The sequence below is a fragment of the Oryzias melastigma genome, linkage group LG23, assembly GCF_002922805.2.
Source record: "Oryzias melastigma strain HK-1 linkage group LG23, ASM292280v2, whole genome shotgun sequence".
Classification (NCBI taxonomy): Eukaryota; Metazoa; Chordata; class Actinopteri; order Beloniformes; family Adrianichthyidae; genus Oryzias; species Oryzias melastigma.
This window is the reverse complement of record NC_050534.1, coordinates 22,843,825-22,870,794: the sequence shown is the minus strand read 5'-3', so window position 1 is coordinate 22,870,794 and position 26,970 is coordinate 22,843,825. Positions and strand designations below refer to the sequence as shown.

General features: G+C 53.0%; 5 protein-coding genes across 8 annotated transcripts in view; 3 read left to right on the top strand and 2 right to left on the bottom strand.

The window, feature by feature from the left end:
- Positions 1-5,923, top strand: part of LOC112155189 (protein-methionine sulfoxide oxidase mical3b) — a gene marked incomplete in the record, with an annotated part of 14,386 nt that extends 8,463 nt beyond the window's left edge. The window contains 12 exon segments of the mRNA XM_036210369.1: positions 113-204; positions 306-372; positions 504-672; positions 875-990; positions 1,059-1,574; positions 1,652-1,866; positions 2,052-2,111; positions 2,181-2,414; positions 2,480-2,573; positions 2,929-3,028; positions 3,098-3,171; positions 3,235-5,923. Of these exon segments, the coding sequence (XP_036066262.1) occupies positions 113-204; positions 306-372; positions 504-672; positions 875-990; positions 1,059-1,574; positions 1,652-1,866; positions 2,052-2,111; positions 2,181-2,414; positions 2,480-2,573; positions 2,929-3,028; positions 3,098-3,171; positions 3,235-3,428 (1,931 nt within the window).
- Positions 5,924-6,065: 142 nt separating this feature from the next.
- lta4h (leukotriene A4 hydrolase) lies at positions 6,066-11,109 on the bottom strand. Its single transcript, XM_024289527.2, has 19 exons — positions 10,909-11,109; positions 10,317-10,447; positions 10,119-10,239; positions 9,693-9,761; positions 8,470-8,574; positions 8,336-8,388; positions 8,188-8,260; positions 7,968-8,108; positions 7,867-7,890; positions 7,720-7,790; positions 7,536-7,647; positions 7,317-7,461; positions 7,135-7,238; positions 6,990-7,060; positions 6,867-6,921; positions 6,706-6,801; positions 6,551-6,633; positions 6,385-6,489; positions 6,066-6,285 (listed from the first exon to the last, which is right to left on the bottom strand). Exons 1-19 carry the CDS (start codon positions 11,053-11,055, stop codon positions 6,147-6,149), a joined length of 1,845 nt encoding a protein of 614 aa, XP_024145295.1. The 5' UTR covers positions 11,056-11,109; the 3' UTR covers positions 6,066-6,146.
- A 261-nt stretch (positions 11,110-11,370) lies between these two features.
- Positions 11,371-17,361, top strand: dennd6b (DENN/MADD domain containing 6B). 3 transcript variants are annotated; one of them, XM_024289539.2, is made up of 20 exons: positions 11,371-11,516; positions 13,489-13,527; positions 13,597-13,639; positions 13,709-13,815; positions 13,888-13,968; positions 14,038-14,143; positions 14,214-14,293; positions 14,480-14,542; positions 14,611-14,666; positions 14,742-14,864; positions 14,935-15,030; positions 15,605-15,699; positions 15,963-16,028; positions 16,097-16,161; positions 16,224-16,313; positions 16,394-16,447; positions 16,515-16,624; positions 16,744-16,846; positions 16,914-16,988; positions 17,136-17,361. In XM_024289539.2, exons 1-20 carry the CDS (start codon positions 11,394-11,396, stop codon positions 17,256-17,258), a joined length of 1,698 nt encoding a protein of 565 aa, XP_024145307.1. In that variant the 5' UTR covers positions 11,371-11,393; the 3' UTR covers positions 17,259-17,361. The 3 variants fall into 3 exon arrangements, with proteins under 3 accessions (XP_024145307.1, XP_024145324.1, XP_024145316.1); XM_024289556.1 differs by having other exon boundaries at positions 11,457-11,516; positions 13,878-13,968; XM_024289548.2 differs by lacking the exon at positions 11,371-11,516 and adding an exon at positions 11,615-11,840.
- A 280-nt stretch (positions 17,362-17,641) lies between these two features.
- gcc1 (GRIP and coiled-coil domain containing 1) lies at positions 17,642-20,975 on the bottom strand. Of its 2 annotated transcripts, none has more exons than XM_024289514.1 (5): positions 20,835-20,975; positions 20,260-20,462; positions 19,692-20,083; positions 18,992-19,624; positions 17,642-18,924 (listed from the first exon to the last, which is right to left on the bottom strand). In XM_024289514.1, the coding sequence occupies exons 3-5, from the start codon at positions 20,028-20,030 to the stop codon at positions 17,686-17,688; spliced, it is 2,211 nt and encodes a 736-aa protein (XP_024145282.1). In that variant the 5' UTR covers positions 20,031-20,083; positions 20,260-20,462; positions 20,835-20,975; the 3' UTR covers positions 17,642-17,685. The 2 variants fall into 2 exon arrangements, with proteins under 2 accessions (XP_024145282.1, XP_036066055.1); XM_036210162.1 differs by having other exon boundaries at positions 20,260-20,444; positions 20,835-20,959.
- Positions 20,872-26,970, top strand: part of LOC112157079 (ADP-ribosylation factor 4) — a 7,627-nt gene continuing 1,528 nt past the window's right edge. Inside the window, exons 1-5 of the mRNA XM_024289589.1 lie at positions 20,872-21,014; positions 21,265-21,345; positions 23,336-23,445; positions 24,395-24,466; positions 24,537-24,662. Of these exons, the coding sequence (XP_024145357.1) occupies positions 20,948-21,014; positions 21,265-21,345; positions 23,336-23,445; positions 24,395-24,466; positions 24,537-24,662 (456 nt within the window). The 5' untranslated portion in view covers positions 20,872-20,947. The remainder of the gene's footprint in view (positions 21,015-21,264; positions 21,346-23,335; positions 23,446-24,394; positions 24,467-24,536; positions 24,663-26,970) is intronic.

Genomic DNA, 26,970 nt, shown 5'->3' with positions numbered 1-26,970 from the left:
TGTCTCTCTCTCTCTGTCTGTCTGTCTCTCTTTCTCTCTCTCTCTCTCTCTCTTTCTGTCTGTCTCTCTTTCTCTCTGTCTCTCTCTCTCTCTTTCTGTCTGTCTCTCTCAGGGAGGTTCTTCTGTCTCCTTCATCCTGACTGTCTCGGTTCTGCAGCAGTGAGGAAGAGGAGACCTTCCTCGTCTTCACATAGGACTTCCATGGTAAGAGATTCGGGGTCAGCTTGTTGACCAGGTGTTTCTCAGGTGATCGTGGGGGTGGTGTCTCTGAAGTCTCTGATCTGAGAGGACGTTTTGTCTCTCAGACTTCTCAGAGTTCTGGTCCACTCCTGTCAGACTCTGCGTTGTCCGGCGGGCGGCGGCGGTCCTCAGGTGAGTGTGGCGTGGATTCAGTCTTGGCGAGCGTTGGCACTGAGCATGCTCCTCACCTGGATCCACTGTGGGCTTCAGTGTGTGTGTGTGTCTGTGTGTGTCTGTGTGCGGCGGCTCTGCTGTGGCTGCAGCTGCTTCCATGACGGCAGCAACACCTGAGAGGATCCAGCTGGAAAACCGCCGGCGCAGCTTGGAGGCGGAGCTCCGGGAGGAGCCTGAAGAAGTTTCTGAGGAGGTTCTGAATCACGTCAACCTGGGCCTGGACCACGCCATCCAGTTCTGGGGCAGGTCAGAGTCCAGGTGGGGTTTCGAACAGAGATAGCGTCAGGAAACTGAACTTTATTTTGTCGAATTGTCTGAATGAGACCGGCAGGTCTTTTATTTTGAAAGTCTCCTGCTTCACGTCTAACTTCCTGTTGGAAAACAAATGTCAAAACAAGGAGCTCGGACCTTTAATCTGAGCCTCATTCTGCAACCTTCTTGACCTGCTTCTCTACTTCAGCGTAGCGCTGGAGGCGGGGCTAAACAGAGGCACCTCCCCCAAAGAGCTATGGAGGGAGGAGCCGCACGGCGAGGAGGAGGAGGATGAAGGTAACAGGGGGGCGGAGTGGAGTGAAGGTGAGTCACTGATTATCATGATCTTTTCTGGGGTCGCCACGACTTTCAGCATGCCCCTCCCCCTTTAGAGGAGGAGCTTTGTCTTGAGGAACATGCGGATGCTGACTCCACCCCCACCCAACAGAAAGGCTGCACTTCCTCTACTGTCTTCTTTGAGACTCCGCCCACCATAGACACTCCCTCCACGGCCTCCTTTTTCTCCACCCCGGATTGTGCTTCTGAGCAAGGGATCATGGGAGTTGAGCTCTCACTCTGCGCCAGGGGCTGGGGTTCCTTTGATGACATCGCTGCCGCCCCCCCACACTCAAAGGCTGCTCCCCTGCAGATAAGGGGGGTGGAGCCAGAGGAGGTGGGGCCTGAATCAGACAGAGACACCTCCTGTGACAAAGTCAGAAAAAGCTTTCAGGAAGATTCTAGTCCCCCACCAAGCACCCGCCCCCCGCCCCTGAAAAAACATGGACAGGCTCCTCCCCCTGGATGGGGGGACGTGGGAGGGGCTAAAGCCCTTTGGAAGGCGCTTCTTTTGGGAAACTCGAAGGAGCAACAAAGAAGCAGGAGAGCAGCCAATCACAGGACAGGAGCAGGTACTGGAACCGCCCATGACTGTGATGGCATGATAGTGTTCTGATGATGAAATGATGTCACTTCCTGTCTCCCAAAGCCCCGGGGGAGGAGTCGGGTCTAGACTCCACGATGCTGCAGAGATGTTCCCTGAAACCCAGAAACAATGTAGGAACACCACACACTCACGGAACCGCGGCTGGACCGGCGCTGACGGTTCTTCTGTGGTTGCAGCTGCAGCTGGACCTGCTGGACCTCATGAGTGAAATCCAGAGAGTTTCTGTGCAGAACCACGAGGAGAACCAGAACCCGCAGGTACCAGCTGACCTGTTCTCTGTCTCTGACCCGGAGCTCTGGACTCTTCACCACATCAGCAGCTCAATTCTTCAGATGGATGGTTTTTAGTCTGAGCTTCGGTTCTGACCCAGGTCCATTAGTGGACCCGGACCTGAACAGGAACCTGTTCCTCCTGTCAGTGTGAACGTCTCCTGTCTCCTCAGGTCTCTTCACTGAACTACATTCCACACGCTCTGGCCTTCAGGAGATCTTACCTTCTCCAGGTGGGCTCACATCTGACCCTCTCTACGGGTTCTGGTTCTGAGGACACTGACCTGAACCTGCTGTTTCAGAAACCACAGGTGGAAGACAGAGTCAGGAGCTCTGATGGACGCTCCTCGTGTCTCACAGAGATCGTGGGGATTGTGGTTCCAGCAAAGGAACCATCTAGTCTGAGCGTGAAAGAAACCCTGTTCCAGAACCAGAACCAAGAGGAGGACCCGGACGGGGAAACCGCTCAGAGGCTCCACAGAACCACCAGAAGACAGGCCAGGAAGAACCAGTTGAGGAGACTGCACAGAGCACAGGTGAGAGCAGGTGAGAGCAGGTGAGTGCAGGTGAGGACCAGAGGAGTGACCATCACCTGTTCCAGATGATCCAGAGACAGCTGCAGCAGGTGGAGGAGACGCAGAGGCATCTGGAGGAGAGAGGAGTGCAGGTGGAGAAAGCTCTGAGAGGAGAAGCAGGTACCAACAAGCCACGCCCACATGTCACCTGCTAATCATACAGCCTCACCTGGGAGGGGAATTCACCTGTTCTGAGTGAGTCAGCATCATGTTCAGTTCAGGTGATCGATCAGTTCAGTCTTGGGGGTGGAGCTACTTGGCAGTGGTCCCCTCTCATTGGTTGCCGCATGGACTGGCCCCTCCCTATCGGTTTTAATTGTACCTTAGACATGCTGGAAAACGCTGGAGACGACCAGACAAGTTCAACCACAAACAGAGCTCTGAGCTCATACCAGAACATGACGGATCAGAACCATGAGGAGTTTGTTTAGACTGCAGGAGGTTCAGAACTGGAACAAGTTTCTTCTGTTCTCAGGTCTCCATCATCTGGACGACCCGGTTCTGATGCAGCAGTGGTTCCAGCTGGTCCGGCAGAAGAACTCTCTGAGTCGATACGAATCCGAACTCCTGATTTTGTGAGTAGTGAGGTTGGTTCCGTCGGTTCCGGTGATCCGGACCCGGATGAAGATTGTGTTCTGTTTCAGCGCTCGTGAGCTGGCGCTGGAGGACCGGCAGAGCTGGTTGCAGCAGCAGCTCCGGGACCGGATGGCCGTGGACGGTGAGGAACGCGTGCACGTGTGTGAGCTTACCTGAGCCTCAGCGGCTCACCTGCTGTGTGCAGACCACCTGAAGGGGGAGGAGCAGCTGGCGGTGGAGCGCCGGATGCTGGAGGAGATGCTGGAGCTGGTGGAGCAGCGGAACGCGCTGGTGTCTCTGCTGGAGGAGCAGCGGCTGCAGGAGCGCCAGGAAGACCTGGACCTGGAGCGGACGATGGTGACCGGAGGACCTGGACCTTACTGGACCTGGACCAGCTGACGGTGACGGAGGACCTGGACCTCACTGGACCTGGACCGGCTGATGGTGACGGAGGACCTGGACCTTACTGGACCTGGACCAGCTGACGCTGACGGAGGACCTGGACCTCACTGGACCTGGACCAGCTGACGCTGACGGAGGACCTGGACCTCACTGGACCTGGACCAGCTGACGGTGACCAGAGGACCTGGACCTCACTGGACCTGGACCCGATCCACGCCAGAACCCATCCCAAAGGAGGATAGAAGCCGCCGCAGAGGCGTCTCCTCTGACCTTCTGTGCATTTGGTTTGTGAGTGAAATGGGCGGAGTCAGGTCCTGTCACCTCCTCCAGCCGTGGTTGTGGCAGAGCAGTGCACGCTCTGCAGCCGCTGTCTGCGCAGACTGTCTGCGTCTGCGCAGATGTAGAGGAGCAATGAGCTGCAGCAGAACGTCCTCCTGACATCAGTGATCAACCAGACCTGCTGCAGTAAAGATGAAGGCGTGGTCACATGGTCAGAGCATCATCCTGCTCGCCGTTTGTGCCGTCAGCCGCGGATCACCTGTCTGCCTTACCAGTCATGTGACTGTGAAGGTGTCCTGGTGCTGAGAGTTTCAGTCCAGCGTCAGACACCTGAAGGACAGGTACAGTGAAGTCTTGCTTTTTGATGATTGGCTGAACTCTCAGGACAAGAACGCTGAAACTGAACTCAAGAAAAGTTTAAATAAAGTTTTGATCCAGAAACGTGTGTGAAAACATGAACTGAATTCTGAGAAACTCTACGAACGTTACAACCTGTGAAACACACGTGATGAAACCTGGTTTCAACACGGCTTCATCACAAACCCACATGTTGAAAATGTGTTGAGACACTCATGATGAAACCCACAGCTGCCTGTCCTCCAGCAGAACCTCCCAGCAGACCCGTCCTCCGGGTCGGCCTCAGCTGACCCGCTGTCTGGAGGGTCACGGGTTCATCCGGGAGGATTCTTCTCTCAGCAGGAAGCTCGCTGCTCTTCCTCGTTTCTTCCATCAGAACTCCTCCGCTCCACTGAGGTCTTTACTGCTTCAGAGTTCTGTTACTCATTCAGTGACAGCGGGTCCAGTGGAAGTTCTGGTTCTGTGGAACCCTCCAGATTCAAACCAATTCAAACTGGCTGTTCATCAGAGCAACAACAGACGACAGGAAGTGACTTATTAAAGGCGAAAAAACTGAGCCATTGGGTTTACACTGGTTTCTAGTGGATAGGGTTCAGATCCTGAAACAATTGTTTGTCTAATGTTCTTGATTTGGTCCCTGAAGAATTTGGAAAAGTCATTACAGGCTTTGGTGGAGTAAAGTTCTGAACTTCCTGCTGAGACGTTGAGGTCTGGATTCTATTTCTAGTGATTTTATCGTTCTTCGGTTCTGAAGCTGAAACATGGAGAAAGCTCAGCAGGAACCACTGACAGTCCATGAGAACTGGACTGAGTGATGTTACCCAAAGACCAAATGAAGTCGCTTCAGCCATCTTTTGGACGCCGCCATATTGGAGCCACGCCAGGTCAGTGAGTCATCGTTTCTATGGCAACCACTCTCAACCAATCAGGAGTGAGCTTGTTTGAAGGCCATGCCCATTCTACTGAAAGCAGGCTAAATTACATTTTTCAAAGACGGCAGTCTCCGCCCACTTTTACTGAGGCTTCTGATTGGTCAGTTTATGACTTGAATAACTTAAAAAGATGTAATCAGATCCACAATGTTGATTCTGACCAATAGGATGACGGATAACAGATGGTTATTTCTACATAGAAGTCCATGATTCTGTTTGGAACACCAGGGGGCGTGGCTACTCAGTCCAGCTCTCTATATACAGTCAATGATCTCCACTTGAGCTTAGGAACTTGTCTTCATTCCTTCAGTCGACTTGGTGAGGGTTCGTCTTGGAGGTGTGGCTCCAACAAATGTTTCCTGTCTGACCGCAGGAGTGGGTGGAGCCAGACAGGAAAGAAGGCGGAGAATCGTGATGATAGCGGCAAAGCAGCTCTTTGTTCTCTGAAACTCTCTCTGAAGAGTTCTGTTCCCTCCATGAACTCAGACATCTGCCTGGTTCTGATCCAGAAAGCTCACCCCAGTGATCGTTTGGCCCCTCCCACTCATTTTCAAAGCTCCTTCTCTCTAAACTGGACCTTAAAGAACCAACAAAATTGTATTTTTTTATGTATTCATCTTAATCTTTTACATTCTAACTCCAGTGTCTTCCTCTGAGAGATCCTCCACATCAGTGGTTGACCTTTCTCAGTGAACGGGTCGCTGCAGTGGGACGTCCCGGGTCTTAGCTTAGATCTGGGGGGTCCTGTAGTAGCATACTCTGTGACCTTGATTGGGGGGTCACTGGTGTGGACAGGTCCCTGAAATATTGTTTCCTCACTGCAGTACAAAGCCAGATTTCTAGATTTCTGTTTTCTATCTTTTTAGTATTTATTTATTTATTCTTTCACGGTGTGGCAAGATGTCGATGTGTGTGTGGAGGGGTGGGGGTGGGGCTTGTGGGAATTGTCTTTCGTTTTTAAAATTTTATTATGTTTTATGTAAAGCACTTTGAGTGAAATAAAACATTTTTAAAGTTCTATACAAATGAAGTTTGATTTGATTCGAACAAATGAAGAATGACACGGTTCGGTTCAGGCAAGCCTTTATTTCTGCAGAAAGCCTTCTCTTCTGACAGACCCATTTGGACCCTCCTGCCGGTTCTGATCTCACTGAGCAGCAGCGCCACTGGCGTCCACCTTCAGGTCTTTGGCCACCAGTCCTGCGGTGACCGGGTGCATGGCGGCCCGGTGAGCCGTGAAGACTCGAAGCGCTTCGTCTCTGTACTTGCTGAAGTTGAAAACCTCCCTGGAGAACAGAAGGAGCTTTGGGTCAAAAGGTCCGGTTCCAGCAGAACCGCCTGAAGGAGGTCAGTAAAGTCACCAGCGCTTGGTTCTGAGTCCGTACCTGAAGAGTGGGCGGGTGAACTTCATCCTGCCCTGCTCGGTGGCCATCTGCAACGCTAGTGGAACCGCCTCCTCCCACTTGGAGCGAACGCACAGCTTCAGCCACCTGAGGGGGATCGGCCAATCAGCATTCAGCACGGTCTGCATTAATGGAAGCTCAGACTCACCTGAAGCGGATCTCAGAATTGGTGAAGGCATTGAGACCATAGACCTCCTGCATCCTCTTCACGTGGGTCAGCGGGAGTGGGTTCTGCAGAACCAACAGGAGAACAGTCAGAGAACCAGGACTGTGGTGGACCTGAGTCTCCACAGAACCGCTCACCTCCTGAAGCAGCAGGGACAGGAACTCGATCAGCTGGTGGGAGGACAGGGTCTTCACGTCGGACTGGCTGAAGCCGTCCAGGTCCGGTTCCGTGGCCTGGAGCAGGGAGCAGAACTCAGAGATGGAGGCTGAAACTGGACGGGATCAGGAGCAGGACTTACTGTGATCCACCTCTGGCTCAGAGAGATGCAGGCATCCGCCAGCGTGGCGTCATACCTGAAACACCAGAACAGGTTACTGCGGACCGAGGACGACCCGGAAGGAGGTCCGACAGAACAACTCACTGAGGTTTGACAGGAGGCATCCCGGGAGTGTACATCCAGGCGTTCCAGTCCACCCGCTTCAGAACCTCTGCCTGAGAACACAGCAGCTTCACCTGAGCAAAGACCAGGAACTCTGGTTCACACCTGAAGGCCCCGCCCCCACTACCTGGTCTTTGAAGTAGGAGAACAGGTAGTTCTTCCAGTCCTCGGTGGTGGCGCTGCCGTATGCAAAGAGCTGAATGTAGGACTTCACAAAACCCATGAAGACCTCTGAGGAGACAGAACCAGAACGGCTCGAACAGAACCAGAACCCTAGAGGAGGGGCGGAGCTTCAGAGACAGGTGTTACCTGGTCCTCCCAGCAGCTCCTCCAGGTGGTAGAGCAGAGCGAAGCCCTTCTCATACGGCACCGAGGAAAAGGCGTCATCTGGGTCGACGTCCTGCAGACTAGGAACCAGGTTTGTCAAAGGGTTGTTGGCTCCAAAGGTGTTCACCTGGAGGACGGCGTGAACAGGTGAGAGGGAACCTGGGGCAGTCAGACCTTCAGAAACCTGAATCCGGCACTCACAGAGTCCTGCAGGTCCTTCCAGCCGCCCATGGCCTTGAACTGCCGGAACGGCTCGCCGTACATCTGCCGGCCGATCATCCTCTCCAGGTAAACCGTGTGACCTTCGTTCAGCCTGAAGGAACAAGGTGAGCCATGAATCCGACCGGACCCCACCCCAGCGCCAAACTCAACGCCGTGCTTTTACCAGAAGTGCTCCCAGGTCTTGTTGGTGACCAGGTTTCCTGTCCAGCTGTGGGAGATCTCATGAGCAATCACCTGCACGACACAAAAACAAGCATGAGCGCACCTGAAAGAGGATCCACGGCAGGTGAAGGTGAAGCAGAGTACTCACAGTAGACAGAGACTTGTCTCCAGCCTGCAAGAAACCAGAAGAAACAACGGTCACATGACTGGTCACATGACTGGACGCTCAGCTGACTCGGTTCGATTTACCAGCAAGGTGGGAGTGGCAAAGGTGAGGCAGGGGTTCTCCATGCCGCCGTACGGGAAGGACGGAGGCAGAACCAGGATGTCGTACTGACCCCAAACATACGGTCCAGCCAGGTACTCGGCCGTCTTCAGCATGGTTTCAGTCTGAAGGACAGGTAGAAACCGCTCAGGTGAGTTCATCACAGCTATCCAAAAGGGCCAACCCCAGGTGTGTCTAACGCACCTCAGAGAACTCAAAGGCGGCTTTGTCCACAAACTCCTTCTCAGACCAGACTCTGGACCGGGGCCCGATCTCCCTGTGGACCACATGAAACAGCTGTCACCTGCACAGGTATGCCCCCACACCAGCACACAGGTGAGTCACACAATACCTGCTCTCCAGAGCTCCAACAACAATAGCGATGAGATAGGAAGGCATTGACACCTGAGGTCAAAGGTCAAAGACAAATGTCAACCTTCAGGTCCAGGTGTCCCTCATGGAATCAAAGGTAACAGCGACGCCTACCGGCTGCCGGAACCTATAGATGACACGACCGCTGTCCTCAGGGTCCTCCTCCTGACCGTCCCTCACAGCACTCATCACCGCCACCAGGTCCTTAGGGACAGACACCTGAGACAGGTAGAATGAGACACCTGAGACGGGGAGACAGAGACACCTGAGACAGGTAATAACACAGACACCTGAGAGGGGTAGACAGAGACACCTGAGACAGGTAGAATGAGACACCTGAGAAGGGGAGACAGAGACACCTGAGACAGGTAGAATGAGACACCTGAGACGGGGAGACAGAGACACCTGAGACAGGTAATAACACAGACACCTGAGAGGGGTAGAATGAGACACCTGAGAAGGGGAGACAGAGACACCTGAGAAGGGGAGACAGAGACATCTGAGACAGGTAATAACACAGACACCTGAGACGGGGAGACAGAGACACCTGAGACGGGGAGAATGAGACACCTGAGACAGGTAAAATGAGACACCTGAGAAGGGGAGACAGAGACACCTGAGACAGGTAATAACACAGACACCTGAGACAGGTAGAATGAGACACCTGAGAAGGGGAGACAGAGACACCTGAGACGGGGAGAATGAGACACCTGAGACAGGTAGAATGAGACACCTGAGAGGGGGAGAATGAGACACCTGAGACGGGTAGAATGAGACACCGGAGAGGGGGAGAATGAGACACCTGAGAGGGGGAGAATGAGACACCTGAGACAGGTAGAATGAGACACCTGAGACGGGGAGACAGAGACACCTGAGACAGGTAATAACACAGACACCTGAGACAGGTAGAATGAGACACCTGAGACGGGGAGACAGAGACACCTGAGACAGGTAGTATGAGACACCTGAGAGGGGGAGAATGAGACACCTGAGACAGGTAGAATGAGACACCTGAGAGGGGGAGAATGAGACACCTGAGACAGGTAGAATGAGACACCTGAGAGGGGGAGAATGAGACACCTGAGAGGGGGAGAATGAGACACCTGAGACAGGTAATAACACAGACACCTGAGACAGGTAGAATGAGACACCTCAGACGGGGAGACAGAGACACCTGAGACAGGTGGAATGAGACACCTGAGACAGGTAGAATGAGACACCAGACAGGTAGACAGAGAGATGGTGCAGATGTGTAGAAAGTAGAGCCAGGTGGACATGTTTTCCAGTAGGACTCCCACAATTCACCTGTGTGTGTGCTGATCAGGTGTGCTAGTTACCTGGGCGTAGTAAGTGTGCTTTACTGACGGGGTGTCCTGGCAGGGGACCATGCTCCTGCAGTGATGAGCCTGTCAGACAGAACACAGGGCATAAGGACTGCTGGGTTCTATAGTCAGGCCAAACAGAACCAGAACCAAATGTGGTCAAATCCAGATCCAACCACAAATGTTCAGTCTGACATCAAAAATGAGGATTTTATTTTGAAGGTTTCTCCATCTCAGATGGCTCAACAGGAACTCGGTGCAAGACTCGACAGGAAGTCCTGGTTCCTGGTCCAAAGCGGATGTTGGTCTGCAGACCCGGTTCAGTTTGATGAAGCAACCGGTTAAAGAGGAAGGACCGTCTTGAGTGACCACACTCTGAAGAAATGCTCTGCTTCAAACTGAAGCTGCAGCTCCTCAGAGTGGAGCACAGGTGATGCTCACCTGACACTGGCTGAACAGGTAAGGCTGCTTCTTCCCAGCCGTCTGCTCAGGTGTGAGCCACTGGAGAGCAGACGCAGACGGAGACGTCTCATACACCACCTGGACGATGACATGTTGACCCCTGATTGGTCCACACAGAACAGGTGGTTAGCCCCCCTCTCACAGATCAGGGGAAAGGTGGAGTGGGCAGAGTCTCACCTGGACAGGTGGAAGGGAAGCGTGATGTCCAGCTGTGTCCCCTTGAAGCTGTGTTTGGAGCCCAGAGCGAAGCGTGCAGGCTGCTGGTTGGCCGACACCGACACGATGTTCAGGTCTCTGGTGTCCAAAGTCTGCAGAAACACACCTGCTGAGTCAGCACACCTGCTGGGACACCTGTCCCCCGGCCAGAGTCCAGGTGTGTCCCCCGGCCAGAGTCCAGGTGTGTTCTGGCCCGGCCACCTCTAACCTAAGGATGTTCCTCAGAGGACTCAGGATTTGAGTCCAAAGTCTTCAACTAACAACCCTAAATCCGCCCGAACTTTTCAGAACCGAACTGAACAGAAAACAGGTTCAAACATGATCAATTCAGAGGTCACGTGACCCAGTTTAGAGGAAATCGATCTGAGTATAGATCAGTCTGATTGATCGAGCGGTTCGGTTCTCCGAGTGTCTAACTGGGACTCGAACCCCTGACCGGAGCCGCTGCTGCACAGCCCCGGACGCTGTCTCCAGGTGGCCGGAGCACTAGAGTGGAGGGAACCTGTAATCATGAGTGTAATCGGACCCAGACCGGGACCAGAACCGACAGTACCAGCAGAGAAAAGCCGTCCTCGAGCGCCTCCACCGTCAGCTCCACGGTCCCCGCGATCACGCGCCGCCGGAAGTCCAGCCGCAGGCGCAGGTTCAGGTGTTTGGTGACGCACCTGGAGGGGGAGGAGAAGGAGCAGGGGTCCGACATGCTGCCCGTCCGCTGACCCAGCACAGAATGAGAGAGTTCGCGCCGGCTCCCCGGAACACGCGGCACTTCCGCCGGCGCCTCTTCAAAATACAAGTCCAGCTCATGCTTTTGTTTTGAAAATATTTTCGCTCCGTTACTGATACAAAGATGTCGGCCATTTTCGCTGTTTCTGTGAAACGTTTTTGTTCTTCTGTTTAAATTAAAAACAATCTGATTAACGTCAAATATCTGACGAGGCCGCGCACGCGCGCAGCTGTTCTCCAGGGGGCTGTGCGGAGCCCCTCCTCTTTCTGTGATCCGCGCGGCAGTCCGGACCGGTCCGGACGGACCCGGTCACGATGAACCAGCAGGACTGTCCCGGTCCTCACGGCGGCGGACACGGCGCCTGGACGCGCTTCTCGCGCTGGCTGGAGTGCGCGTGCGTGGTGACCTTTGATCTGGAGCTCGGACAGGCCCTCGAGGTGCGTTAGCTAAGCATGCTCAGGTGCAGACCGTTAGGCGCGTGCAGGTGTTCCACCTGACTCAGACATGCGCAATCAAACTCGCCTCAGAACCGAACCTTAGAACCCGACAGAACCTCAGTCTGGTTCTCTGACGGATGGGCTGAAGTGACCCGGTTCTTCTCTAATGACCAGTGGCCCAGTGGTGCAGTGTCCGCCCTGGACCAGCAGGCTGGGGGTTCTACCGGCAGTCGGGTAGAGTCGGTGAACAACCTTCTCCCATCCAGGTGTGACACCTGAAGGAGCCTCACCTGGATGGTCTCTCTGGACCCGGTCCATGGATCGGTAACCGTCTGAAACAGAACTGCAGGAAGGCTGAGAAGTCTAAATTATTTATTCATAAAGAAATTTTTAAAGAACAATTCAAAACTTACAATAACTGTGTGTGTAGACAGGCCCCGCCCATTCTAGTTTATCACTCAGTCCTGGTTGTGTTATGATGCTTTCCTCTGTTGCCGTCTGTCACCTGTACCAAACTCTGGTTCTAACGGATCACCTGCGTTGGTTTTACCTGAGGAAACACTGGGGAGTTTTGTCCTGGTTGATGTGGAAATGCTTGGTCGAGTTTTATCCCAAGTAAACACCAAAACCTGCCTTTTAGATCCCATCCCCACTTCACTTTAAAACATGTTATGGATTCTGTGAGTCTTTTAAACATAGTGAACTTCTCTCTTCAGACGGTGTCTTCCTGTAAGACGGCGGTGGTGAGGCCCTTCTGAAGAAGTAGTTTAGATCCTAATACTCTGGATAACTACAGACCTGTATCCAACTTACCGTTTTTAAGTACAATTATAGGAAAAAGTGTCGCTACTCAACTTCACGAGTTTTTAAATCACAAAAACATTTTAGAAAAATATCAGTCTGGTTTTAGGATGAACCACAGTACAGAGACGGCTCTTTTAAAGATCCTTAATGATCTTAGAATACATTTAGACTCACAGAAACTTTCTGTTCTGGTGCTGCTGGATCTCAGAAGATTTTATCATCGGTCCTGAAGACAAGAGAGAGAATTTTACACCAGTTTTAAAATCTCTGCATTGACTCCCTGTGTGTTTCAGGATTGATTTTAAGGTTCTTTAATGGTTTATAAATGTTTTTATGGTCTAAGTGACCTTCTCTTGAAGTATGAACCCTCGAGGACCCTGAGGTCCTCCGGCACCGGCCTGTTAGCTGTTCATGAACCCTCGAGGACCCTGAGGTCCTCCGGCACCGGCCTGTTAGCTGTTCATGAACCCTCGAGGACCCTGAGGTCCTCCGGCCTGTTAGCTGTTCATGAACCCTCGAGGACCCTGAGGCCCTCCGGCACCGGCCTGTTAGCCGTTCATGAACCCTCGAGGACCCTGAGGCCCTCCGGCACCGGCCTGTTAGCTGTTCCCAAGGTGAGGACCTCTGGTGAGGCTCCGTTCTGTCATGACGGTCCTCACCTGATGGAGAGTCTCAGAGACCGTAGAGGTTTTTAAGAAGAGGCTCTAGACACACCTTCTTCTGCTTTTAGTTGATCTTATCTGTCGATTGTTCTAGTAGTTTCAATATTTTATTTTATTTGTATATTATGTTATTTGTTTTATTTTAAGAATTTATTCCTATTTTCAATGTATGTTTTAGATACATTTACTATGTCTCGTTTTTACACGTAAAGCGCTTCAAGTTACGCACAGTATGAGAAGTTGGATTTGATCATCCACCCATAGAGCAAAAGCTCGCTGTCCTCCGTTTTACAGGTGTTTATCTCACCTGGATATTTTCCGGTTGTTTAAAGGGAAATCTGGAGCCGCTCTGGGAATCTGCCCCTCCTTTGAGGGCGGGGTTAAGGTGACCCAGCCCGTTTCAGGTCCAAACTGTAGTCCAGTAGTAGTTCAGAATGAGAGGTGGTCAGCCCCACTGTTTATCTGCTCACGCCTGTGGCCCCGCCCCCTGTGTTTTCTTCTCGCAGCTGCTGTATCCGCCGGATGCCAGGTTGACGGAGAAAGAGGTGACCACTGATCAATAACCCAATCGGCGCTCTGATCAGACTCTAACCATGTCTGTGCTCTGTTGTCAGAAAACCAGCATTTGTTACCTGTCCTTCCCCGACTCCTACTCAGGTGAGTCCAGGTACCTGAGCCGCTGAGCAGGTGAGCTGTGAGGTCACAGGTCTTTGTGTGATTTCCCAGGATGCCATGGGGACACCCAGTTCACCTTCAGGTTCCGTCAGTCTGTCGGCCGCCGAGCCTCCAGCGCCATCGACATCTACAACAGAGACGCCCCCGCCAGCCTGCAGGTAAGACAGACTCACCTGTTCAGCCCGAGCTCCAGAACCAGCAGGTCCTGATGCTGAGCCAGTTCTCCTCAGGTGGAAGCTGCACATTTCTTTGGATACGCCTACTTCCGCCAGGTGAAGGACACCTCTGTGAAGAGAGGCTACTTCCAGAAGGTGACTCACCTGTTGTCTCACCTGTGATGTCACTGCAGATCCGTCATGTGACCTGTGGCTGTTTTGCAGTCTCTGGTGCTGGTGTCCAGGTTGCCCTATTCCATCCTGTTCCACTCCATCCTGCAGGTGCTCGCACCTGAGTTCTTTGAGAAGCTGCAGCCGTGCCTGGAAACAGGTGAGCTCCCGCATCACCGCCGCCGGCCAATCAGGTTGAAGATCTCAGCTTTCACTCTTCATCTCTGCAGTTTGTAATGAGATCGACCAATGGCCGGCTCCCACACCTGGAGTCACTCTCAACTTACCTGTGATGGGCATGATCTTCCAGGTGAGCCAGGGGGTGGGGCTTGGAGAATGATTGAGACCTGCAGCGACTCACCTGTCCTCAACTGAGTATAACTACCATGTCAGGTCATGTGACTCAGACTCCCTGTGGACACCTGCTGTTTCATCTGAATTGAAGGAAGCAGCTCACCTGAGTCATGTGACCTCCTTTGTCTCGCTGGTTTTCCAGGTGAGGATTCCCGCCAAAGCAGACAAGCTTGGAGGAAGTCCAGTGAGACAGAGCGCCGCCGAGGTCAGAACTTCCCCGCCGCTTGTTCTTGGTCTGCAGGTTGTGTTCTTGACCAGCGTTCTCTCTCGTAGAACCTCATGCCGGTTCCGACGCTCCTGCCGTCCGTCCACGAACTGGACTTCTTCAGGTCAGAACTGCCCATGTCCTCTGTCACGGTCAGGTCCAGGTGAAGGTCCGCCTCAGTCTCCTCTTCTCCTCTCAGGTGTTTCCAGTCGGTTCTGATCCACCTGCAGATGCTGTGGGAGCTTTCGCTGCTCGGGGAACCGCTGATCGTCATGGCGCCGTCTCCAACCGTTTCCTCAGAGATTGTTCTGGCTCTGACCAGGTAACGGGTCCAGAGTTTACCTTTCACTGGTCGACCGTGGCAGATGCTGACGTTTGCTCGGCGCCATCAGGTCCATCAGCCCGCTGAAGTTCTGCTGCGACTTCCGTCCCTATTTCACCATCCATGACAGCGAGTTCAAGGAGTACACTACCAAGACTCAGGCGCCGTGAGTCCAAAAAACACCTGCACCTGTCTGTACCTGTCTCCACCTCTCTTTACCTGTCTCCACCTATCTCCACCTGTCTCCACCTGTCTTTACCTGTCTCCACCTGTCTGTACCTGTCTCCACCTCTCTTTACCTGTCTCCACCTATCTCCACCTGTCTGTACCTGTCTACACCTGTCTCCGCCTGTCTGTACCTGTCTCCACCTGTCTCCACCTGTCTCCACCTGTCTCCGCCTGTCTGTACCTGTCTCCACCTGTCTCCTCCTGTCTCCACCTGTCTCCGCCTGTCTGTACCTGTCTCCGCCTGTCTGTACCTGTCTCCACCTGTCTCCTCCTGTCTCCACCTGTCTCCTCCTGTCTCCACCTGTCTCCACCTGTCTGTACCTGTCTGCACTTGTCTCCACCTGTCTCCGCCTGTCTCCACCTGTCTCCAGGTGTCTCCACCTGTCTACACCTGTCTCCTCCTGTCTGTACCTGTCTCCGCCTGTCTACACCTGTCTCCACCTGTCTCCGCCTGTCTCCAGGTGTCTCCACCTGTCTCCAGGTGTCTCCACCTGTCTGTTTCTTGTGTTCAGGCCTAACGTGGTCCTCGGCGTCACCAATCCGTTCTTCATCAAGACGTTTCAGAACTGGCCACACATCGTCCGGCTGGGAGATGTCAGGATTGAAGGTAGAGCGTTGTCATGGTGACCCTCTGTTACCTGTCTGCTCTGTGGACTCACCTGAAGCTTTGGAGGAGGGGTCGAGACGCGGTTCTAAGAATAGAAACAGACACAGTAGAAGCCAACAGGATCTCTAGACTTTAGAGCAGAACGACGGATTTTCATTCATAAACACGTTTAGTTTGTTTTTCTTCAGGATCTTTACTCGAACTGAAACCTCAGGTAAGGTAAGGTGCTGGTCTGGTCACCGAATGTGTTCCCACTCCTACAGGTGACCTACCAAAGCAGGTGAAGGTGAAGAAACCCTCCAAACTGAAGACCCTGGACACAAAGCCAGGTAAGAACAAAGTCAGCTGGTCTCCGTCTCAGACCTGCAGCCTGAGGCATGGTCATGTGTTTGCACAGGTATCTACACGGCCTACAAGACCTTCCTACACAAGGACAAGATCCTCATCAAGAGGCTGTTGAAGGTGAGGAGGTAAGCTCACCTGAGTGGGGGTGGTTCCATCTGAAGGTGTCTGTGGATCTGCAGGGCATTCAGAGGAGGCGGCCGTCAGAGGCGCAGAGTGCCATCCTGAGGCGCCACCTGCTGGAGCTGACGCAGAGCTTCATCATTCCTCTGGTGAGCGCCGCCTTTGCAGCTACAGGTGTGCTGACTCCTCCCACCTGGCGGGGATTTGAGCCCTGTGTCCTGTCTGGCAGGAGCGGTACATGGCCAGCCTGATGCCCCTGCAGAGATCCGTGACCCCCTGGAAGGTGAGGAGGAGGCGTGGTATCAGGCCCCGCCCTCTGCTCTGGTTCTCAGGTGTGCGTTTGTGTTCAGACTCCTCCCCAGATCCGCCCCTTTGTTCAGGACGACTTCCTGTCCACGCTGGAGCATGCTGGCCCGCAGCTGACCTCACCGCTCCGAGGGGACTGGGTGGGTTTGTACAGGTGAGTCCCTGTGATGTCATCAGGTGAGGTCAGAGACCCCACCTTGATAAGGGGGGGCGAGTCCCGCCTACTCCCTCCTCTGATCTACACCCTGAGCCCCCCCCGATCTCCTCCCCCAGGAAGTTCTTCCGATCTCCAAACTTTGACGGCTGGTACCGTCAGCGGCACCAGGAGATGACGCAGAAGCTGGAGGGCCTTCACCTGGAGGTGATCTGTGACGCGGTGAGCCCCGCCCACCCGCGACAGCTGATTGGTCCAGACTCTGTCCTGACTCTGCCGTCTCCTTCAGGACCTGCTGGGATGGACCCGGGACAAATCCGAGGTGGAAATCGTGGATCTGATCCTGAAGCTCCGGGACAAGCTGGTGAGTCTTCTCCAGAACCGAACCGGCCCGACCACAGCAGCCCCGGTTCTGCTGAAAGACCAGAACCGAACCAGTTGGCACACAGCAGTTCTGGTTCTGCAGAAACACCTGCCTCACACATTCTTTTCTACTTCCTGTCTCTTTCAGATTAAAGCCCGCAGACAGCAGCTGCCGGTCCAAGATGGAGTCTTCCAGAACCTGGATACTTTCATCAGAACTTTGATCGGGTCACTGCGGGACGATCTGCAGGATGTCCTTGAAACGGGCTGATGGAACCAGAACTTTTGTCCTGTTGGACCCATGAAGATCACCTGAACTGTTTGGTTACAGAACCGGGAGGCTGTGAAGGTCCAATAAAGTCTGAACCATCTGATATGTGTGTGTAAGGACCGCTCAGGACCCGGTTCCTGTAACAGAACCTGTCCCCCTCTGTGGACCTGAGCAGAACCGCTGCCCCTCCCTTCACCTCCAGGATCTGCTTCCTGATTGGCTGAGCAGAATGTTGGTCATTTCTGATGACCACAAACCTTTAAGACCAGCACTGTTTAGACTGAGGGGAGGGGTCATTAAAGTGGGCGGAGCCACGGCTGAAAATGAACTCTCATGACCTTTAGTGACGGTCCATCAGAACCAGGAAGTGAGGACGCAGCAGACACAGAAAAATATTTTATTTCAAACACTGCTCACAGTGGCGATCTCACTTCTTGAGGGCGGGGCCCCACCAGGCTCCGCCCTGCCGCTTCAGGACGTCGCTCCGCTCCTGCGGGCTGAAGTGCAGGATGGTGAGAATGGCGCCCAGCGTCTGCTGGCGCCCGCTACCGTCCGGCAGGGTCAGGAACTTGTAGGTGACGTTCTTCAGGTACTCCAGGTTGGCGCCCTCGCGGCTCTGGTCGCGGGCCAGCTTATCCAGCTGGGCGCGCAGCCGGGCTGCGTCCTCGTCGTGGCGCTCGGCGTTGGCGATGAGCTTGGCCTGCAGCTGGTGCAGGTCCTCCTCCAGCTGGTGCTTCTGCCGCCGCAGAGCCCCCGCCTCCACCTCCACGCGCGCCAGCTGCTGGGCGTACAGCAGCAGCGTAGACTCGGTGGGCGTGGCCTGCCGCAGGGCCTGGCTGACAGCGTCGCCCTCGCAGTCAGAGCTGGCCTCCGCCTCGCCGGCCCCGCCCTCGTGGCTGAGCGCGGCGGCCCGGAGCTGCTCCAGCTCCTGGTCCTTCTCGTCCAGCAGTGCCATGGCGCGCTTGCGGTGTTTGTGAAGCTCCGCCTCCAGGCACAGCAGCTGGTCGCGGTGCAGCGCCTCGGCGCGCTCCAGGTCCTGGCGGTGAGCCTGCTGCAGCGCCGCCAGCGCCTGCTGCCGCTCCTCCAGCTGCCGGCCGTGGCGAGCGTCCGCCTCGTCGTTCTGGATGCGCAGACTGATGTACTTCTCGCGCAGCTCGGCGAGTTGCGCCCGCGCCTCCTGCAGCTCCTGCGCCTGGCAGCCATCTTTGGCGTTCTTGTTCTTCAGCACCACCTGCGCCCGCTGCTTGTAGCGCTCAAACTCCTCCTTCAGCTGCCGCAGCTCCTGCTGGCAGGCCGCCGCCGCCAGGCTCTCGCTGGGGTCCGGCAGGTCCTGGAGGTTCTGGTCCGGGTTCTTCTGGGCTGCCAGCACCAGCAGCTTCTTGACGGTCTGCAGCTTGTCCCGGAGCGTCTCCACGTCCAGCGGCACCTCGTCCAGCCGCAGGTCGGAGCCGGAGCGGCCGGAGGCGGCGAGCGCCAGCGTCTTGTTCTCGGTGTCCAGCTGCAGGATCCGGTCCCGGAGTCTCTGGGCGGCGTGCTGGTCCCGCTGCCTCGCCGTCTCGCAGGAGCCCAGCAGCTCCGACAGCTCCGCCACACGCAGCTCCAGGCCCGCCACGCGCTGCTCCGACGCCACCGCCCGCTCCACGGCACGCTCCTCCGCCTCGGACGCCTGCGACACAGACAGAGCGGGAGGTTCTGGTCCGGTTCTGAGCTCTCACAGGCCGAGCAGAACTCACCTTCCGGGTCTCGGCGAGGATCTGCAGGTGGAAATGCGCCTTCAGCTCCTGCACCTCCTGCTGCAGCTCCTCCACGCGGGGGTGGGGCTTCCTCTGCTCCTCCTCCACGCTGTGCAGCCTCCTCTGCAGCTCGTCCCGCTGCTCCGTCACCTGACTCAGGTGGAGCTCGCACTCCGCCCCTCGGTCCACGGCCTGCGAGGACGCGATGAGGACGGAGCTGGCGTCCTGCAGGCGCAGCTCGGCGTCCTGCCGCAGCGCGCGCTCCTGCTGCAGCAGCTTCTGCAGCTCGCGCAGCTGCTGGGCGTGGTCTCCCTGTTCCTGCTCGCGCTCGTGCTGCTGCGTGATGACGCGGGCGCGGCACTCCGCCAGCTGCTGCTGCAGGTCGTGCAGCTCCGCCTCCTGCCGCGCGGCCGCCGCTGCCAGACGCTCCTGCAGCTCCTCCACCTCCTGCTTCAGCTGCCGCTTGTCGGCCTGGAAGCTGGCCTCCATGCGGGACTTCTCCTGCGTGACGGTGGCCAGCGCCGCCGTCAGCGTGCTCAGCTGGCCCCGGAGATGCGACAGGCGGCGCTCCGGCTCCAGAGGGGGCGTGGCCTGCTGCTGCTCCGCCTCTCCGCTGCTGCCGTCGGCATCTGGCTGTAAAGACAGGTGTAGCGTGAGCCGCTGCCGGAGGTCAGGCTGCACTGAGCGCGCTCAGACTCACCGTGGAGTCGGGTCTGGACTCCCCCGGCTCCTCCTCGCTCCCGCCGTCGGCCGGCGCCGCCTTGTCCACGCTGTCCTCGCTGTGCACGGAGCTGCCGTCCTCCAGGAAGTCCGGGCCGGCAGGGCAGGGCTGCTGGTTGAGGTCCATCTCCTGGCTGACGGTCAGGACCTTCAGGCTGGCCTCCAGCGCCTCCTTCTCCTTCAGGAGGCTCTTGTAGGCCCGGACCACATCCTTGAAGCGGCTCTGGTACTGGACCAGCTGCTTCTTCTGCGACTCGATGGTGTCCAGCAGCTCCTTCCTGGAGGGCCCGCCTCCGAAACTCATCCCGAACTTATCCATGTCTGAGCCGAGCCCCAGGAGACTCTGGTTCCATCAGAATCCTGTTTCTGGACCTGAAACCAAACACAACGTTCCTCATTTGAAGTTCAGGTTCTAGTTCTAGCTTCATGAGATCCAGTGTCAGACCGGCCCACTCTGGTGTAAACCTGGCCCAGGTCTTCTGAACCGGTACAGAAGCCGCGTTCGGATCCCGATCATTCTGGTGGTTCTGAGTGTTTTTTCTTCTCACCTTCGCTTCGGTTCTGAACTTTCTTCGGTGTTCCGGTTCGTGAAGATGAGTTCAGCGGCGGGAAACCGCCTCTCCGTCCAGTTCTGAGGAGTTTCTAACGCTCCGAAGCCGCTCAGCCGCCATGTTGGTTCAACCCGGAAATGCCGGAAGAAGAGGAGGCGGGAGTTCGGTGCTGCCTTCAGGGCCTTCAGGATAAAACACCTCTGAGGTACAACCGGAGCACAGAGGCGCTTTAGGACTTTCAGTACTTTCTGATTGAATGGAAATATTTTCTCTTTAAGAACGAAAAATAAAAAAGATTTAAAATAACATAATAAATGTGTGGTTATTCTCAAGAATCCGCTCGTCACTTCCGGCTGAGATCGAGATTTCCGTTTAAAAGTGGAGCTGGACTTTCTGATTCTCCTGCAGCTTCTGGACCGTGAACGCGGCGGGATCCTTCTCAGGTAAAGTACCTGAGCAGGTCAGCACCGCATCACGAGGAGAAAGATGAATAACAAAAACTTCTCATTGACAGAAAATCCTTATTCCCAGCTCTCCCGAGGTCCGTGAACGCAGCACCGCTCTCAACCCACCGATAAAGTTGTGAGGCGGCTGTGACGTCATTTATTCCGCGTTGGCCTGGACGTGGCACCGAGGAGGAGCTGCCCCACCAGTCCCCCGCAGCCGCTCGAACCGAACCTCTGAAATGGGTCTGACCATCTCGTCGCTGTTCTCCAGGCTGTTCGGGAAGAAGCAGATGCGGATCCTGATGGGTGAGCGCCGCCGCCGCCGGGCTCCGGGGCCGCACGGCCGGACCGCCGCGCGCGCGGCAGCGGGTCCAATCGGACCGGGTCAACTCCGCCCTGACGGCTCCGATCTGGCCGGACGGAATTCCGCCTTAAGCAGAAATCCACCGAACTTCCGGCCAGCGGGGCTAGCTAAGCTAGCAGGAGCCGTGTTGCTCCGCCCCCGTGGAGTGGACCGGAAACCGTTCGGAACCTGACCGCTTGTCTGTCGTTTCAGTGGGTCTGGACGCGGCCGGGAAGACCACCATCCTGTACAAACTCAAGCTGGGGGAGATCGTCACCACCATCCCGACCATCGGTGAGTGGGCGCTCCGGGGGGCGGGGCTTAGCACAGGTGAGGTTCGGGGGTCATCATCGAGGCTGGCACGGGAGTCACGTGGGTCCTTGGTGCGATCCATGTGTGAGGAGGTCATCCTGTCCCATGATGCTTTGCAGCAGTTGTTCATACCTGCGGTTCTGCTGGGTCCAAAGTCTGCTCTGCAGAACCTTTCCTTAAAGTGTGTTCAAGCACTGAGTCCACTCAGTTCAGCGGACCAGTGTGGAGTGTCTGCCCTGATCTGATAGTCATGGGTTCAAATCCACAGACACACTGAGCATTTTGGGTAAGAGTGGATCAGGTGTGCTGGAGGACTTTAACAGGTCCAAACTCAGATGTCTGTGACCTCTGACCCGATCCAGGTGTGGATCTGGTGTCTGCACATTTACACTAGGAGTCCTTACCACTCCACAACAATGGAGACAAACATGTTTTTCCAACTACAGCCCAATATCTCTGCTTTCCCGGTTCTCCAGAATACCAGAAACATGACATGTAGACAGACTATGTCTACGTAACAGTCAATACGGTTTAGAGCAAACATTCAACAACAACGGCACTAATGGAACGGACAGAAGAAATATCGGAAGCAATTGACAAAAAGAACCATCTCGTTAGCATTTTGATAGACCTCAGGAAAGCATTTGACTCAATCAATCACCAGGTTCTCCTGTAAAAACGTAGCAGGTATCAAAGGACTGGGCCTACAGTGGATCTATCTAATGCTAAAGATCCACAACAATACGTACAGATAACACCAAATCTAATTGATCTCATATCACCTGTGGTGTACCTCAAGGGTCAGTCCTCGGCCCCAAACTATTTATCATCTATATAAACGATTTAAGCTCAATATCCCAAAAATGAATTCCATTGTATTTGCAGACGACACGACTTTTTATTATACGGGAGACAATACTGAACATATGATAGAGGTGGTCAGACTGAGTTAGGAAAAATTAGAGCGTGGTTTGACGGAAATAAAGTATCAATAAATTGTGATATTTTATGATATTTAGTAGTAGAAATACAAACAATACAGTTGAATTAAACAGAGATAATATTAATATCAGAAGAGTAAAAGAAGTAACATTTTTAGGAGTTATTATAGACGAAAAGCTATCTTGGAAATCACAAGTGAACAAAGTGAAATCCAAAATAGCAAAAGCAATTGCAGTATTACACAAAGTAAAATGGTTCTTAGACAGTAATTCATTATATCTATTATATAATTCCTTGATTATTCCATACCTGAACGACTGTGTAGAAATTTGGGGTACAACTTATAAAACATACATTCATCCAATCTACATATTGCAAAAAAAAGCAATAAGAATTATTACAAAAAGTAATTATAGGGACCGTCTAATCCATTATTTATTAAATTAAAACTATTAAAACTTTACGATCTTATAAACGTTAATATTTTGACATTTATGTATAAAGTAAATATGAAATATCTTCCTCCTAATTCAATGAAAAGATGCATGAAAATAAAAAGTAAATTTAATCTAAAAGGACATGAAATATTTGTTAAACCAGAACACAGAATTCTGCTAAAAGAACGATGTGTTTCAGTGTATGGAGTTAATAAATATAATAAATAGAGCGTAGGAATGAAAAATGCTGCTACGGTATCAAGTTTTAAAAACTACATTAAAACAGTTTAATCAACGACTATAAAACTATCTAAAACAAAGAACAAACACTCATTTCTCACTGGTTGATGTTGTAATTATAAGATTTAGTTTCTTTCTTCCCAATCTTCTCTTATTGTATAATGAATCCTCTGAATGTTTGTGTATCTGTTTCTCTCTTTTTATTGATTGATTGATTGATTCTTAAAAAGCGCAGACAGGATCAGTTTTTCTCTCTTCTGTCCTCTTTTCATGTTTGGTCCTTTTCCATCATGTTTGAGTTTAGAACATAAAAATGAACCTAAAAACAACGACTCACCTGCCGCGTGTTTCAGGTTTCAACGTGGAGACGGTGGAGTACAAGAACATCTGCTTCACGGTGTGGGACGTGGGCGGCCAGGACAAGATCCGACCTCTGTGGAGACACTACTTCCAGAACACGCAGGTGGGTCTGGGACCGGGTTTGGGTTGTTCTGTAACCGAGGTGTGAGAGGGCCGTCCCAGAAGAACTGAACCAGCCGCCGAGCCTTCGGGTCTGTCCGGTTCTGACCGCTCCATGCTGTCTGTCAGTCGTCCTCAGAGGGAGGCGGGGCTTAGCTTAGGTGTTCTCTGACCGTGCAGGTGGAGTCCGGGTTGTGACGTTCAAACGGGTCAAACTCCACCAGGACTTTAACAAAGTCTGGTAGTCTTGTGTCTCACCCTCAGATCCGCCTTCAGAACCGTCTTCAGAACCGTCTTCAGAACCGTCTTCAGAACCACCTTCTTTCATGAAAACAAAGATCCTCACAGCGTAGACATAGATCACATAGACTTCCTCTCATCTCCATGGTTCTGAGGAAAACCAGAACCCTGAAAGGAAACGTTGAATGTTCCAGACTTCATCGTGACATCACAGCATGTGGCTGAGCGTCCGTCCTCACCAGAGGGACTCGAACCTGCGGACTGCACTGTCAGACAGAGGTGGTTCTCCTGGAGCTGAGGAGGCTCTGAGGAGCAGGGCGGTCCGGGTCTCCTCTGGAACATCAAGTTCTGATGGTTGCTGGGTTCATGCAGCCGAACAGAACCGTTCTGGATCAGACCGCTGGAGATCAGGCTCCGGGTGGATCAGCTGATCCGTTAAACAGAAATGAAGACGTGTAGGACGGTTCTGGAAGAAACGCTCCGATCGTCTGATCTGATCCCAAAGCGTTCCCGCTGGTCCGGTTTAGGAACCGGAGTCATTGTCTAGGACATAGTTTCTGCAGAGCGGGAGGAGAAACCACAACAATCTGAATCCAGAATTGCCTTTGAGTATTTGATAGACGTCCTCCGAGGTCAGGGAATGTTCCAGGAAGTTAGAAAGACGAGAACAGGATTTTGATGGGCGGGGCTTCCTCTCTGCGCTCGCTCTGCAGGGCCTGATCTTCGTGGTGGACAGCAACGACAGAGAGCGAGTCGCCGAGTCAGCGGAAGAGCTCTCAAAGATGGTGAGTCTCTCTGTTCATGTTCTCTTAGTGATGCTCCGCCCATTTGTCACATGACTCTCTCTCTCCTCAGATCCAAGAGGACGAGCTAAAAGAGGCGGTGCTTCTGGTTTTTGCAAACAAACAAGATCTTCCCAATGCCATGGGGGTCAGTGAACTCACCGACAAACTGGGCCTGCACAGCCTGCGTAGCAGAACTGTGAGTATCAGTGGGTCGGGTCAGAACCAGCCGCTCTGCAGGACTTAAGTCCTGCAGATGAAGTTCAGACAGACCGTCTGTGGCAGAAGGTGACGTCCAAACGGGTGAGGGGGGGGGGCTGCCAGAGGAAGTGCAGCCACTGGTGGTGCCGCGAGGTTTACGACATTCATGGCGGCGTTCACGGCGTTCACGGAGGCGTTTACGGCGGCGTTTACGATGTTCGCGGCAGCATTCACGTTCGTCTTTACGCTCGTTTTCAGACTCTAGAAAACAGTTCAAGCAGCAGGTTCAACAAATTCAGAGTCAAACCTGAACTCAGAGTCCACGGACTCAAAAAACTCAAACTCAGAGTTTTGGTTTCAGAACAGCTGAAAACAGTTGATTCCATCAACTTGATTAGAACCAGAACCAGAACCAGGTGTGAGCGTCTCGACCATCAAAAGCCCTGATCAATGGAGCAACACAGCACGAATCACCATGGCAACAGGAACAAACACCTGAGTTTCGTACTTCATGGTGACAGAAACTGACGAGTTCCTATATGCGACTACGAGAACATTCAAGAAGATCAACAGAATCTGAAGAGTTAATGTGAACGTCTGAATCATTTCAGTTCAGGAGAACTAAATCATGTCAGGAAGGTTAATTTAACACTCGTTAAGGAATGGTTTAGATCTGTAATAGTCTAACCAGTAATCTCCGTGACCCCCCCCCCCTCCTCACGGATATCACTGCACCCTAAAAAGAAACACTTTCATTTCATTTATTCATTTATAAAGCACCTTTCACCACCAGCCAAGGAGGCCCAAAGTGCTGTACACAAGAAAATACAATACATAACAATCCTAAAAACAATTTAAAATAAATAAATAAATACATACATAAAATCCTACTTAAAAGAAATTCAAATTTACATGATAAAAAGCAGCTAGGCAGATACTACAGCGCGATAGTGGAGGAACAGTTTAGATTTAAAACTCTCCAAAAGTCTGACCTCTCTAATATTCAGTGGCAACTGGTTCCACAGCTTAGGAGCCAGCACAGAAAAGGTACGATCTCCTCGGAACTTACATTTGGTTCTCAGAACCAGTAACAAACACTGGTCCGCAGAACGCAAAGACTTAGAGGGGGAATATTTTAAAATCAGATCAGAGAGGTAAGACGGTGCCGTACCTGCCTGTGATTTAAAAGCAAAGATAAGAATTTTCATAAAAATCAGATATTGCACGGGCAGCCAGTTCAAGGAGACCAGAACAGGGGTTATGTGATCAGACTTCTTAACACCACATATAAATATAAATATAAATTCCAACACTGTAGTTGGAATATGTTCAAATACGTATTTATTTAATATTAATTCTCAAGAATGATATAGTATTCACTGAAAATGTTTTGTTTTTTTCATGAACAAAAGCTTCTCCGTAGACTCGAACGCTGCTCTGCTAACCGCTGATCCACAGTAGATACTTCAACGTCTCCGTGTTTGAGGCTTAAAGATTTCTGAAAACGAGATATTATTAATAACGAGTCCCTGGAAAACAGCATCTCTCAAATGAAAATGAATCGGGAAACTGCAGACAATCGTCTTCAAAATCCTCTCCTGATGTTAACGTTCCCTCGGGATCGTACTTTCAGGTGAAGGCGGGAACACTCTGACAGGTCGGCTCTCTCTCCAACGGTCGAGCTCTCTCGCTCGCATCCAGAGAGTCGCTGTGGGTCCAGAGTCTGCCGGCTCGGCCTCATCCAGACGTCTCATTTTATTTTCCTCCTCGGGTTAGTACAGACAGAGCCTTCAAGACACAGAAACACCGTGGAAGTGGCTGTCAGACAGACTCCACCCCCTGTAGCAGGAAAATCTTGGATAATAATCCTATAAACTCAAACATGGAGAAATGATTACTGATGTTTGTGGAGAAATCTAGATAAACCTGATTCCTTAACTTCATCCGTGTCTTCATACATTCTAGGTGAGATATCCTCAGACGCCTTCCTTATGGCCATCATCAGAAAACATTCGCTGGTAGCTCCTCCCATATGCAGCCGCAGCGTCAAGCTCAGGAACACACTTTTTGAAAGGTGACGAGCGGCGAAGTCGTTGTGCGAATCACGTTTGGTGTGAACGCACCTTTACACGGAGAACGTCCAGACCCTTAAAATATGGCGTCCAGCTCTGCGTATGCTACAAGCTAGCATAGCGATGCTAGCATTGACTGTAAAAACAATGGACTGAGCGAGCACTGAGGTCCCCCATTGGAAATGCATTACTTCCTCTCCTCGTGAAAGTAGGCCGCCGCTTTCACCGTCACTT